This window comes from Austrofundulus limnaeus, unplaced genomic scaffold, assembly GCF_001266775.1.
Source record: "Austrofundulus limnaeus strain Quisiro unplaced genomic scaffold, Austrofundulus_limnaeus-1.0 Scaffold62, whole genome shotgun sequence".
NCBI classification, from domain to species: Eukaryota; Metazoa; Chordata; class Actinopteri; order Cyprinodontiformes; family Rivulidae; genus Austrofundulus; species Austrofundulus limnaeus.
The window spans coordinates 428,169-439,484 of record NW_013952464.1 but is presented as its reverse complement, the minus strand read 5'-3'; the positions used below and the strand labels follow the sequence as shown (position 1 = coordinate 439,484).

Sequence of the window (11,316 nt, the reverse complement as noted above, 5' to 3'; positions counted from 1 at the left end):
TAACAGACCCAACCATTGACGCTGAACTCTGGAGAACAGAGCAGGATGTTGAGGTTGCACCAGAGGTAAGCAGGTAATTAAAAATGATGTATGTTTTGGATGGAGTTAAATGACCAAAACCTCTGCCATTTTTCAGTGAGAAACTGTCCTTATCAGTGGCAGAATAACTGAAAATTATTTTTAGAGTAGAGTTTCATTATGTAAAGGGATATTTCAAATGAAAAAAACAAACAGATAAACGTACCAAACTCTGCTTTTGTTGAGAGTATGCAGGATCTTTAAGCCAGTCCTCCAAACTTTCCACTTCCTCCATTGATGTCATAGGAAACTGTACTGGGACAGGCACGTCCACGTCCTCGTCAGTGGGTGGTAGCCTGCTGATAAGATAATTCACCTTGGCAACTAATAGGTCTTGCTGGTTTTTCATATGCTCCAGTAGGCTGATAATTTGGACGAATGTAGCTGTTATGAAAAACGTTGGAAAATATAACTCAATCAACAATTTGGGCAACACACTAAAGCTGACTTTCTTTTTTTTTAAATATGTGTCTTTAATTTAGTAAAAGTCAGGTCAGTACCAAGAATAAGAACATAAAACAGTTAGGTTGTTTAATTAAAAAAGGAGAATGCTCAAATGTTTAATACAAATCCCAAAACCACGTGAGCTGTTACTTACTAGAGCAGGGGATGGTGTTTGAGTCACATCTTTCTCTTCGCCAGATCAGTGTGTGCATGGAGCTTGCAAGAAGGGGTTTCTTCAAAAAACTCTCCACTTTCATGCCCAAGGTCTGTTGTCTGAACGTCGGTCAACATTTTGCAGTCATCTCGAATCTGCTGAAGTCGTTTTTCTATATCTGCACGGATCCTCCGTCTTAAGGTGGAGTTGGAGACAGGCCCGGTCTTTCTATTCATCTAAAAGAACATTTTTCAGAAACAAAGGATAAATTGCAGCCAGTGAGGTGTGGAAAAGTAATCACCATTTGTGTTTTGTTCCCAGAGATATTTGAATCAGAGTAAATCATCCAACTTCTCGGAGTCACAACATTTATGTACACAAACAAGAGCTGAACTTATATTTTAAAAAATTACTATCATGAGATGGTGACCAACATTAACATGGTCATCACTTTTATCATGGTATGTAAAAAGCTTAGAACATACTGAAAGGTAAGGAAGTTATCAGACTTGACTTGTTATCACGCTGATGTTAAAACCGTAAGCATGCTGTCTTCGCTTCTGCCCGCTAGAACCACCGGAGTGAGAGKRGGTTCTGCTCGGTTGGAACCATGGAGACACTTTTGGACCGAGTCTGAACCGAGCCAAACTGCAAAGCTGCTGCCAGGGTGGAGATTAGTTGTCGCTCCGGTTTAAAACGTTCACGGTTCTGYGCYCCCACGGAAAACTTGTGCGTGACAACTTTGCACTTAGCTTCAACTCTGTTTTTGATGAAAATAGAAAGTACTGCTGACATCGCTCCTACTGCTTGTTACTTTGATAGCGCAGCATGTTATTGTGATCACGTGAGCGCTGCATGCTGGATCCAAGCATTGCTGGATAGAAACACTGGAGCGGAGGCAGTGAACTGCTGGAACTGACTGCTAATATCGGAGCGCTTATATCGGATATTTTTTATACAGGCCGATAAAATCCGATACTCGTTTTTTGGCTGATATCGGACCGATATCAGATATCAATATCAGATCGGGACACCCCTAGTTGGTAGATAAATAAATTACAGAACTTTTTTATGTTCATCATATTTGAAGCAGAGAGGAGCACAGAGCGGACTCTGCCTGGTGGCATTATTCGTATTAATCATCAAGTGCCAAAAAGTAATATTAATATCTTTCTGATTATTAATTGCACACGATACGATTATGCCCAACCCTAATGCACTCACACATTCACACACTGATGGTAGTAAGCTACACTGTAGCCACAGCTGCCCTGGGGCACACTGACAGAGGTGGGGCTGCCATGCACCGGCGCCTCTGGACCCTCTGACCACCATCAGTAGACAAGGTGGGTGAAGTATCTTGCCCAAGGACACAATGACTGGACGGGGGATCAAACCGGCAACCTTCCGGTTCCAGGACGACTTCTCTAATAGAAAACCTAATTTATCTAATGCTAATTATTAATTATGCTGTGTGAGCTAGCTAAACCAGGTTTGTGTTTGCTACGAAGCTTAAGTTCCGATTCGGGAAAAGACTAAAGGGCGATTACAACTAATTTTTCAACACCTTGAGCGTGTTTAATCTGCTCAAAAACTACAACACCTACCTGTAGACTCGTCAAACCTGGACCAGATTATTCTGCACTAATAGAAGAATATTTAAAACTAAGTTTGAGATTTGTGAAACATCTTAAGGTCGTTTTTCATCATCATTCATGCAACTGGACCACACTAGACCTGGTCCATCTCAAAAATTACAACACCTGGACTCTTCAAACCTGGAGTAGAATATTCTACATTAAAAGTATTTAAATATCCTGCTTTCAGTGTAGAATAATCTAGTCCAGGTTTGAAGACAAAATGTTGTGGTTTTGGAACTGGACCAGGTCTAGTGTTGTCCAGATGCAAAATGAAAAAATAAATAAAAGTGTCATTTGCCTTTTATTGAAGTTTCACAAATTCCAAACTTCTTTTTAAATATTCTGCTTTTAGTGTAGAATATTCTAGTCCAGATTTGAAGAGTCTGGGTGTTGTAGTTTTTGAGCTAGAGCAGATTAAATACACTCAAGGTAGTGAAAAATTAGTTGTAATCGCCCTTTAGTCATTTCCCGAATAGGAAGCTGGAATCCAACCTCAGCTTCGTGTGTTCGCTAGCAAAGTAAAAACAGCAAACAAACAGACAGGTAAATATTTATCCGGTCGTTTATCACATGCACAGACCGGTAGATAACAGTGTTGGCAGTTTACTTACGGTGTAAGATATCACAGTCTGCCTCTGAAAACGTCTTGCTCTGCGAATGTGGCGCGCGCAGAGTACATGTAAACATCCGCCTGGCGGGCGGGTCTTTCTTCTTCTTCTGGTGTTTATTGGCAGTCGACAAACAACTTATTGGTATATTACCGCCGCCAACTGGTAAGGAGTGTGGATCACAACTTAACTTTACTGAAAGGTTAATTAAATTAAATCCTTCCAAATAAGTTAGTACTTTGTAAAAATTGGAGTATACATGGGTAGCATTTCTGTATTCCTAGCACTTCTGATAATCTATATCTTATTTTAATCTTTTCAAGATTTCGTATAAGAATATACCTTTATTGTATTTTTTAGTGTATCGTAACATGTACAGTTTTCCTAATCAAACCAATCACAATTTCCTGTATTACCTTTCCTTAGGGTCCACACTTTGATGCTTTTGAGATCTTTTATAATGCCAAAGCTTTAGTAAGACTTTAAGAAATACACACGAGTTTGGTGGTCATTTTGGATCAGGTTGTTTCCAAAAGTGGATCAGTAGTAGACGTGCATCTAGAGTTAGTACTTTTTAAAAGTTTCATTCAAAATCTTGGTTGAGATATTTCCCAGATAAACAAAAACAAGCAAAAAACATGCACTTCTTTCATCAGCTGGTCATAAATATGAGTCATTATATGGCTAAATACCCAACTTGTACAGCAGACTGTTGATCAAAGTTAGCTGTTGTTAAACTGTGGTTAAATATGTGCCGATTCTCCTGTCTAGTTCTGCCTTTTCTTTTCTTTTCTTTTCTTTTCTTTTCTTTTCTTTTCTTTTCTTTTCTTTTCTTTTCTTTTCTTTTTTTACCTCAATACCAAGTAAGTCACATAGACTTATTATAAGAGACCCAGGTTTCAAAAAAGGAAATTTACTTCTTTTTTTGCATAAATAGGAAAAGGAGACACTGGAGTACCGTAGATGTCAGAGTTGAGCTGCTGAGAGGAATAGACGCAAGGTCATGTAGAGCATTTTTATTCACAATATTTACAGGTGGCGTCAGGAGGATTTGCCAGGGAGGACAATTTTAAGTATGATTTCCAGGGAATTAGAGATATGAGGAGTGACGGTTTAATCATACAGATTTTGGGTGGTTCCGTGGTGCTGACAGGTGGGTATGGAAATCCAGGTGAATATGACTAAACTGTGTAGGCAGGCATGAGCTGAAGTGTGCAGCATATGAACTGCCAAAATCAGATCAGATTGTCACACTTTTATGGCAAAATTGTGGCATTCTGTTTGCTTTGTTGACATTTTGGCACCTTCTTGTTTCAACTCATGTGCTGAACCTTTTACTCCCCTCCACATAAGAACTTATTGTGTGATAAGTCAGAAGTTCTCAGGAGTGGTTTTATTTAATGCTTCAACCACTCACTCAAAAAATAACCCACTCGCTTCTGAAGCCAGTTATCAGTTATCGCACTCATCACTGTGAGCTTTATGTCAAATCTGGCTGGTCATCTCTCAGAGCTTGCAGATACACTCACTGGATATCTACAAGACCCTCCTAAACCTAGTCCCGTCTTACCTCACCACCATAATACAAACAACACACCTGTGCTCTAATGATTTAGTCCTGTTAGTTCCTCCAGTCAGAACGGAACTAAGAAACAGAGCGTTCAGCTTTGCTGCCCCTTCAGCCGGGAACAATTTGCAGACAGATTTGAAACTATCAACACTGATCTCTCCCAGATCCTTCATGTCAACCTTAGTAGAAAATGTTATCAAGAAACTTGACTATTGCAGATGCCTCAAAATATTACTTCTTCAAAATTCATGTCATTGTTGATTTTCTACTGTATCTTATCAACTGATGTCTGTTTGTTTTGCCCAAACTTGTTTTAAGTCAAACAAATATTGTTAATGCCTAAATTTGAAATCTGTCTTATGTAGATGCTCTTCAAGTATCAACGTTTATTCAGTGTTTGTACATTTCTTTATTTTCCTTTTGTTCTATGTTAATCTTGATTGTCAATTATTATGTGATGTGTGCTGCTGACCTCTTGACCAGGTCACCCTTGAAAAAGAGATCTTGATCTGAACGGGCTCTACCTGGTTCAATAAAGGGGATTGATTGATTGATTGATTGATTGATTGATTGATTGATTGATTGATTGATTGATTGATTGATTGATTGATTGATTGATTGATTGATTGATTGATNGATTGATTGATTGATTGATTGATTGATTGATTGATTGATTGATTGATTGATTGATTGATTGATTGAAGCCAACTGTTGCAGGCTACCCGGAAGCAGACATTTATAAAGATGGTCAAATGGCCCAAAACTAATGGATGGAGATAAAACAGACAAAGTGCGCGGAGGAATCTGTCTGATAAAAATTGTAAACCGCGACAGATCTTTGAATAAATAACGTTGGGTGACGAGTCTCAGATTTTTTTTCCGCAYTGTAGACTCCAGCAGGAAGAAACTCCATGCAGTGATGTTTACCGTAKTGGGAGRGGTTTCCCAGGAGCTTAGAAYGGTGTGTCTCAGGGTTATGAAAGGTGCRTGCAAAAATGAACGCAGAACAACCACGTGACTGCGCATCGTCCAGTCGGCTGCTGAACGACCAAACTGAAGCTTTAAGGGTYCAAGTGTGCTTGGTAGGAGAGAAACAGACAGTGAGGAAGAGAAGAAGACTTGTGTAAGATTTCAGCTGGGGCTAATGCCCTCTGTACCCCTAGAACCACCCACAGATATCACCAATTTTGTGCCACCCAACTAATCAAGAAGCTGCAAGAGTAAAACACTGGAATCCCACAAAAACGTCTAATTATGAGAAAATAGAAATTTCTTGTAAACTGATTTCGATTAACTGGGGTGGGCTGATAGAAAACAACAAATAGTAAAAGTAGGATAGGGAAAACTTGATTCACTTCATAATACAGCCATAAATACTTAACAGCTCCTATACCCACTTTAATAAAAATGCTATTTTATTCATTACCCAAAACAGTTTATATCTGAGTTTACTTTAGTTGAGTTCTGTTATAGTGGGTCCATGTTGTGCAAGGTATCAAAAAGGCTCGTGTTGTTACATGGGTTGGGACAGACTGGACTTTCAGTATTTTCCTGTCAATGCCCCCATTATTTGTTATTTCTCCATGGAGGGGAGTGATTCCTGAAAATTAATGTGAAGCTTAAAGGAAACAAATGAGAGAGTCAGAAGCAAAACTAAAAAAGCAGATGGAAATAAAAGGTTTCATTTTTGCACATTTATGCTCAGAACAGATGAAGTTTGTGTGAAACATCAAAAGAAGAGTAAAATGTAAAGTGAAAAACTTTTTCTTTTTAAAACCAGAGTTCTGATCACCCACTCAGAGTTAAACATTGTGGAGCGATTTGCCATGAAAGTGACTCAAAAAAAAAAAAAACCAAAAGCAGAGTCTTGTTTGAATAAAGATCTTGTTTACACAGGTCCCCAGCGCCAGAACTGCAAAAAATTCAGCCAAAATCTGAAAATCAAACAAAGCTATGTCTGTGGAGATAATGTGTTTATAAGAACATGTACCAGTAAAAACTGGTTACTTTTTRTTTATGTAAACAGAGCTGTATGAGTTCATTCACGTTAAAAGACAAAATTAGATTCATCTTCACAGTATTTCAACATTTGTCCACAACATAATACCTGGTTGTAACACCGGCACATGTTAATGTTTTTATTATCTCACACTAARTACTAATGTTCCTGCTGGTAATTGACACTTTTCCTTCACCCTCATTCCTGCTCAGACGTGAGGTTTTATTTATTGTTATTTTGTCAGCTGAAACATTCAGGCTTAAAGCTATTTTTTTTTAGCTACATGACTAATGTGTTTGTGTTTCAGAAACATGCTGCACATTGAGCCCAGATCTGTTGGTCAGYAGTCCACAGTTTCCTCCCTCCCCCTGAGCAGAGAGGACTTTCTCCTGCTGAAGCCCTGAAGCTGCTCAGTGTGGTCCGAGCGTTCAGTCATGTCAGGACTGTCTGGTGTCTGTCTGCTGCTGCTGTCCTCCAGCCTCGTGTCTGGAGCTCTGATTATCTCTGATGGCCAAGCTGCAAAGGTAACTTCACATTTCATACCTGTTTTTAATCATAAAAAGTGTTTGTTGTAACACAAAGGTTTTCAATGCTCTTTTAAAATATGATTTTGTAATAAAACTTGATAATTTTTTGCAATGATCATAGTCCTTCCAACGCTTCTATTTATCAAAACCTTGCATTAAATCTTTGTTCCAGCCAGGGGAAGTTTGTGAATTATATTTTTTGCTGTCTGGTAACTTGTCACCGTATTGACCCGCAGTCCTGTGTTTGTGTTTCAGGAAACGGGGAATGATGCCAAACTGTTGCAGGTACTTTTAACTATAAAAATCAATCAGATGCTGAATGCAGTTTGTTGGTTTCACTCATTTTAACACGAAAACTTCCAGAACTTCAACATAAAACATAATTTCTCTTTTAAGAGTCAAACTATTTCAGCACAATCAAACAAAAATAATTGGAAAATGCTTCAAATTCTAATATTTTTTAATTTAAAATTGATATATTCTTGATTTTTTTTGTTTCAGAAAAGAAGCACAAATGACAACACGGTAAGAATAGTTTTTGTGATATTAAGTAAAATATTTCCTTTCTGTAACTTGGTTCAGACTTAAAACATGCATGAAATGTTTTTTTTGTTGTTGTTGTTGTTGTTATCATCAGAATTTATTTTTTGCGGATGTGTTCAAGTTAAATATCTTTAGAAAGAGATTAAAATACGAGACTCCGATGACTGAGGCGGTCATCGCTGCAGCAGCCTCATTACTTTCAGGGTGGAACATGGTGACATAATGTCTTTTAAACACTTTTTCCAAGCTTGGCACCTCTAAAAACAGAAGAAGTTTAGCTGGAAAATATAGAAAATTTCTTGGTAATTTTCTGAGATCACAAAATTTGAAGTTGGTCAGGGAGGAACCAACTGTCATCATTCAGTGTGATGATATATTTAATTAAGTTTAAAGTCTGAAAAATTATTGTCTTTTTTGAGCATGCACCCTTTTTGTTACTGTTCTTATGCCATAAATCAGTACATAAATCCAATTAAGGGCACAGAAGTTGTATTTCTGTGATGGACTTGCGACCTGTCCAGGGTGTACCCCGCCCCTCGCACTGTGACTGCTGGATATGGGCACCAGTGACCCTGAAAGGAGTAAGCGGGTACAGATAATGGATGGATGGAAGTTGTGTTTATTGCTAAACATTTAAAAAGCTCATTGTGTTTGACAAATCAGGATCACTGATATAATTTTAAATTACTATCAACAGATTTAGGACCCAGCATGCTCACAAAAATACTTTAGGACTCTGCAACATATCACACTCTTGTGCATCTCTCCGTTTCTCACAGACAAGTATTATTATTCTTCACCTTTTAAATGTGTTTATTTTTTTGTGTTGAGTCATATAATTAAAGTTTACCATTGATATAAAAAAATTTTCGTATTATGCCGGACGGCAGTAACCTTGARTTTGACACGTGCTAAGCCTCAAAAACTCAGCCGTGGGTCTTCTCACAAGATAACACCTTTTGACCACAACCACAGCTGATCTGTTTCTTCTCTTGTCTACAAAGTTCTGTGATTTAAATCCAGTCAAACAAAAGCTCAGTGGTCAATGGTTTCAGGTAAACTGTAGGACCAGACTTTGTGGCTCCACTCAGCACATTAGGWGTTAATTTGTATGAGATTAGCCTCACTTAAAGGAACGCCCAAAAATGAATTTCACACACAAGCCATAAAAACACCTCAACACAGAAGACAGAGCCGCAGAATTTGGACTGAACGTTTGAAACGACCACGGGAAAAACCTCTTGATGTGATTTCTTYTGTTAAAGAAGGAGAGAGAGGAAAAAAAGGTTTTGTTCGTATTRAAATGGATATTTCTTGTGCAAAACATTAATAACCATGTTTCACTTTTTGTTTTGTCTCAGTGGTTTACATGTGCATAAACTTTGTTATAAGTCAGAATTAGTTTTATGTTTTAGTTCAGCTAATTAGGAATGTTTTTCTTTTACACCCCATGCTTCTACTTATTTCATAACCAAAGCTTTGTTATGTCTCTTAGTCATGATTCTTCTGTTAGTAAAACAACATTTTAGTGATTTCCTCAATGTTATCTTCATACAAGTACATAMAATTAAAAATGCTGTATATATCAAAAATAAATTTGGCTTTGCATCATAGTCTATTTAAACACTTTGAAATTGGCCTCAGTCTCTTTGAGAACCTCCTACCGTTCCTGACACTCCCGCTTCAGCAGAGGTCTTTAAAGTACTTGGAAAAAAAGTAAAATCACATGAACATAAAATGACTTTGGTAAAAATAAATTTCACTGATGAGAAAACTACTCAAGAAAACATCATAAAACAGTTCACAAAATTTGGGACAGTAAAAGTAAAAGTAATTTTACACACTCTCTATGAAATAAACTGTTGAATTTACTGAACCAAATCGGCTCTATTAAGCCAGGTTGAGTAAATTGAGCAATATACATATTTTATTTGCTCAATTTACTCAGCTAGGCTTAGTGGAGCCAGCTGACATGACTTTGTTGAATAAATTCAAGACTTCATTTTTAGAGCACATAAACATTTTCTGTCCTGATGAGTTCGAACATATTTAATTTTGTAACGAGTAACTAGGTGTTACATTTGAAAGAAGTATCATTTTTAGCTTTAAAATGTAACAAAGTAAAAGTAAAAGTAGCTATTTGAAAAAGTAATTGGTAAAATTACAAATCCTCAAAAAAAAACTGCTTAAGTACCGTAATGAAGTAAATGTACTTAAACCTCTGTGCTTCCACACGTCTTCACAACAATGCTCTTTGGAGGAGGGGTGCTCTGTGGGGCCGGAGCTTGGCTGGGGACTGAGCTCCAGGGAGGAGTTTTGTGTAAATAGGCAGTACTTTGTACCAGCAAGTGTTTAGGCAGCTACCACAGGAAACTAAAGGATTTCTTCAACATGTATGAATGAGTCAAAGCAACACTTTGTGTATTTTGATGAGAGAATGACATTATATAAAGCTTAAAAACATTAATTTTGCATAATAACCCCTTTAACTTTCAGTGGTCACCCCAATWTAAGAGCTAACTGATCTTAGCCAACACAGAATTGGCTACAGCTCTGTCAGTTTTACAGATAATAGATAAAATCTGTTGTGGTAGTAGGTGAGAGTCATCTCTAAGCACTAATAGTCACACTTTATTGCACACTTTGAGAAACACAACTCTAATATGGATKTATTAATTTAAACGTGTCTCTTTGCTTGCGTCCCTGCAGGTGGAGGTGCACAGTGTGACCGTGGCGTGTACGGTTACGTCTCGCTTCGCCCACACTGTCATGACCTCAGTGGCTTTAAACAAAGCCAACTCGTCCAAAGAAATCTTTTTTGAAGTGGAGCTGCCCAAGACTGCTTTTATCACCAACTTCAGCATGTCAGTTTTTATTTACATTTTTATGATTTTATGCAGCTGATTTAGCTCTCCTAAAGTGTTGTTTTCTGTGTGCTTTTAGGGAAATAGAAGGTAAAGAGTAYGTCGGTGTGGTGAAGGAGAAAGAAAAAGCTAAGAAACAGTACGAGAAGGCTGTTTCCTCCGGGCAGACGGCTGGATTGGTCCAGTGAGTCGATCCAGATGAAAAAGAAATAAAAAACAAACAAACCCCGTCAAAGAAGCACACTGCACTGATTTTAAATTCATCGTTTCATCTACAGCAGCTGTCTGTGTTTTTTTATTTGCAGGGCTTCTGGAAGAAAAATGGAGAAGTTTTCCGTGTCCGTTAACATCGCCGCTGAAAGTAACGTGACTTTCGTTCTGACCTACGAAGAGCTCCTTCAGAGGAAACGGGGCCATTACGAGATTTTTACACGAGTCAAACCCAAAGCAGTGGTTCAGCAGTTTGAGGTCAATCCACACTCCTGATTAAACCCTGGCAGTTTCCAACATCCTGAATGAGAGTGTAACTTTACAGATGATGCCTTGTCCCTCTGTTTGTCTGTCTGGAAACAGATTCTGGCAAACATCTACGAGCCTCAGGGCCTTTCTTATGTTGACACCCAGGCTACGTTCCTCACCAATGAACTGCTTCCCCTGGTGGAGAAAACTGTCACAGACAATAAGGTACTTCGGTCTGTTCTCCTTGTTATTGATTACTGCAAAAGGACAAAAACAGATAATAATATCTTTACAAATTTTAGTAAAAAGGTTCCTTCCAAGCTGGCCAAATGCAGCCAACAGGACCTCCCCCACAAAAAGAAAATGAATGAATGAATGAATGAATGAATGATGAATGAATGAAGGAAGGAAGGAAGGAAGGAAGGAAGGA

At 38.1% G+C, this 11,316-nt stretch overlaps 2 protein-coding genes across 2 annotated transcripts in view; one reads left to right on the top strand and one right to left on the bottom strand.

Moving 5' to 3' along the window:
* Positions 1-3,013, bottom strand: part of LOC106518509 (uncharacterized) — a gene marked incomplete in the record, with an annotated part of 5,650 nt that extends 2,637 nt beyond the window's left edge. Inside the window, 3 exon segments of the mRNA XM_014009830.1 lie at positions 245-462; positions 677-912; positions 2,928-3,013. Of these exon segments, the coding sequence (XP_013865284.1) occupies positions 245-462; positions 677-779 (321 nt within the window).
* A 3,907-nt stretch (positions 3,014-6,920) lies between these two features.
* itih3a.1 (inter-alpha-trypsin inhibitor heavy chain 3a, tandem duplicate 1) overlaps positions 6,921-11,316 on the top strand; it is a 13,439-nt gene continuing 9,043 nt past the window's right edge. The window contains exons 1-7 of the mRNA XM_014009828.1: positions 6,921-7,017; positions 7,276-7,305; positions 7,522-7,545; positions 10,273-10,427; positions 10,507-10,611; positions 10,733-10,895; positions 11,001-11,111. Coding sequence (XP_013865282.1) covers positions 6,928-7,017; positions 7,276-7,305; positions 7,522-7,545; positions 10,273-10,427; positions 10,507-10,611; positions 10,733-10,895; positions 11,001-11,111 — 678 coding nt within the window. The 5' untranslated portion in view covers positions 6,921-6,927. The remainder of the gene's footprint in view (positions 7,018-7,275; positions 7,306-7,521; positions 7,546-10,272; positions 10,428-10,506; positions 10,612-10,732; positions 10,896-11,000; positions 11,112-11,316) is intronic.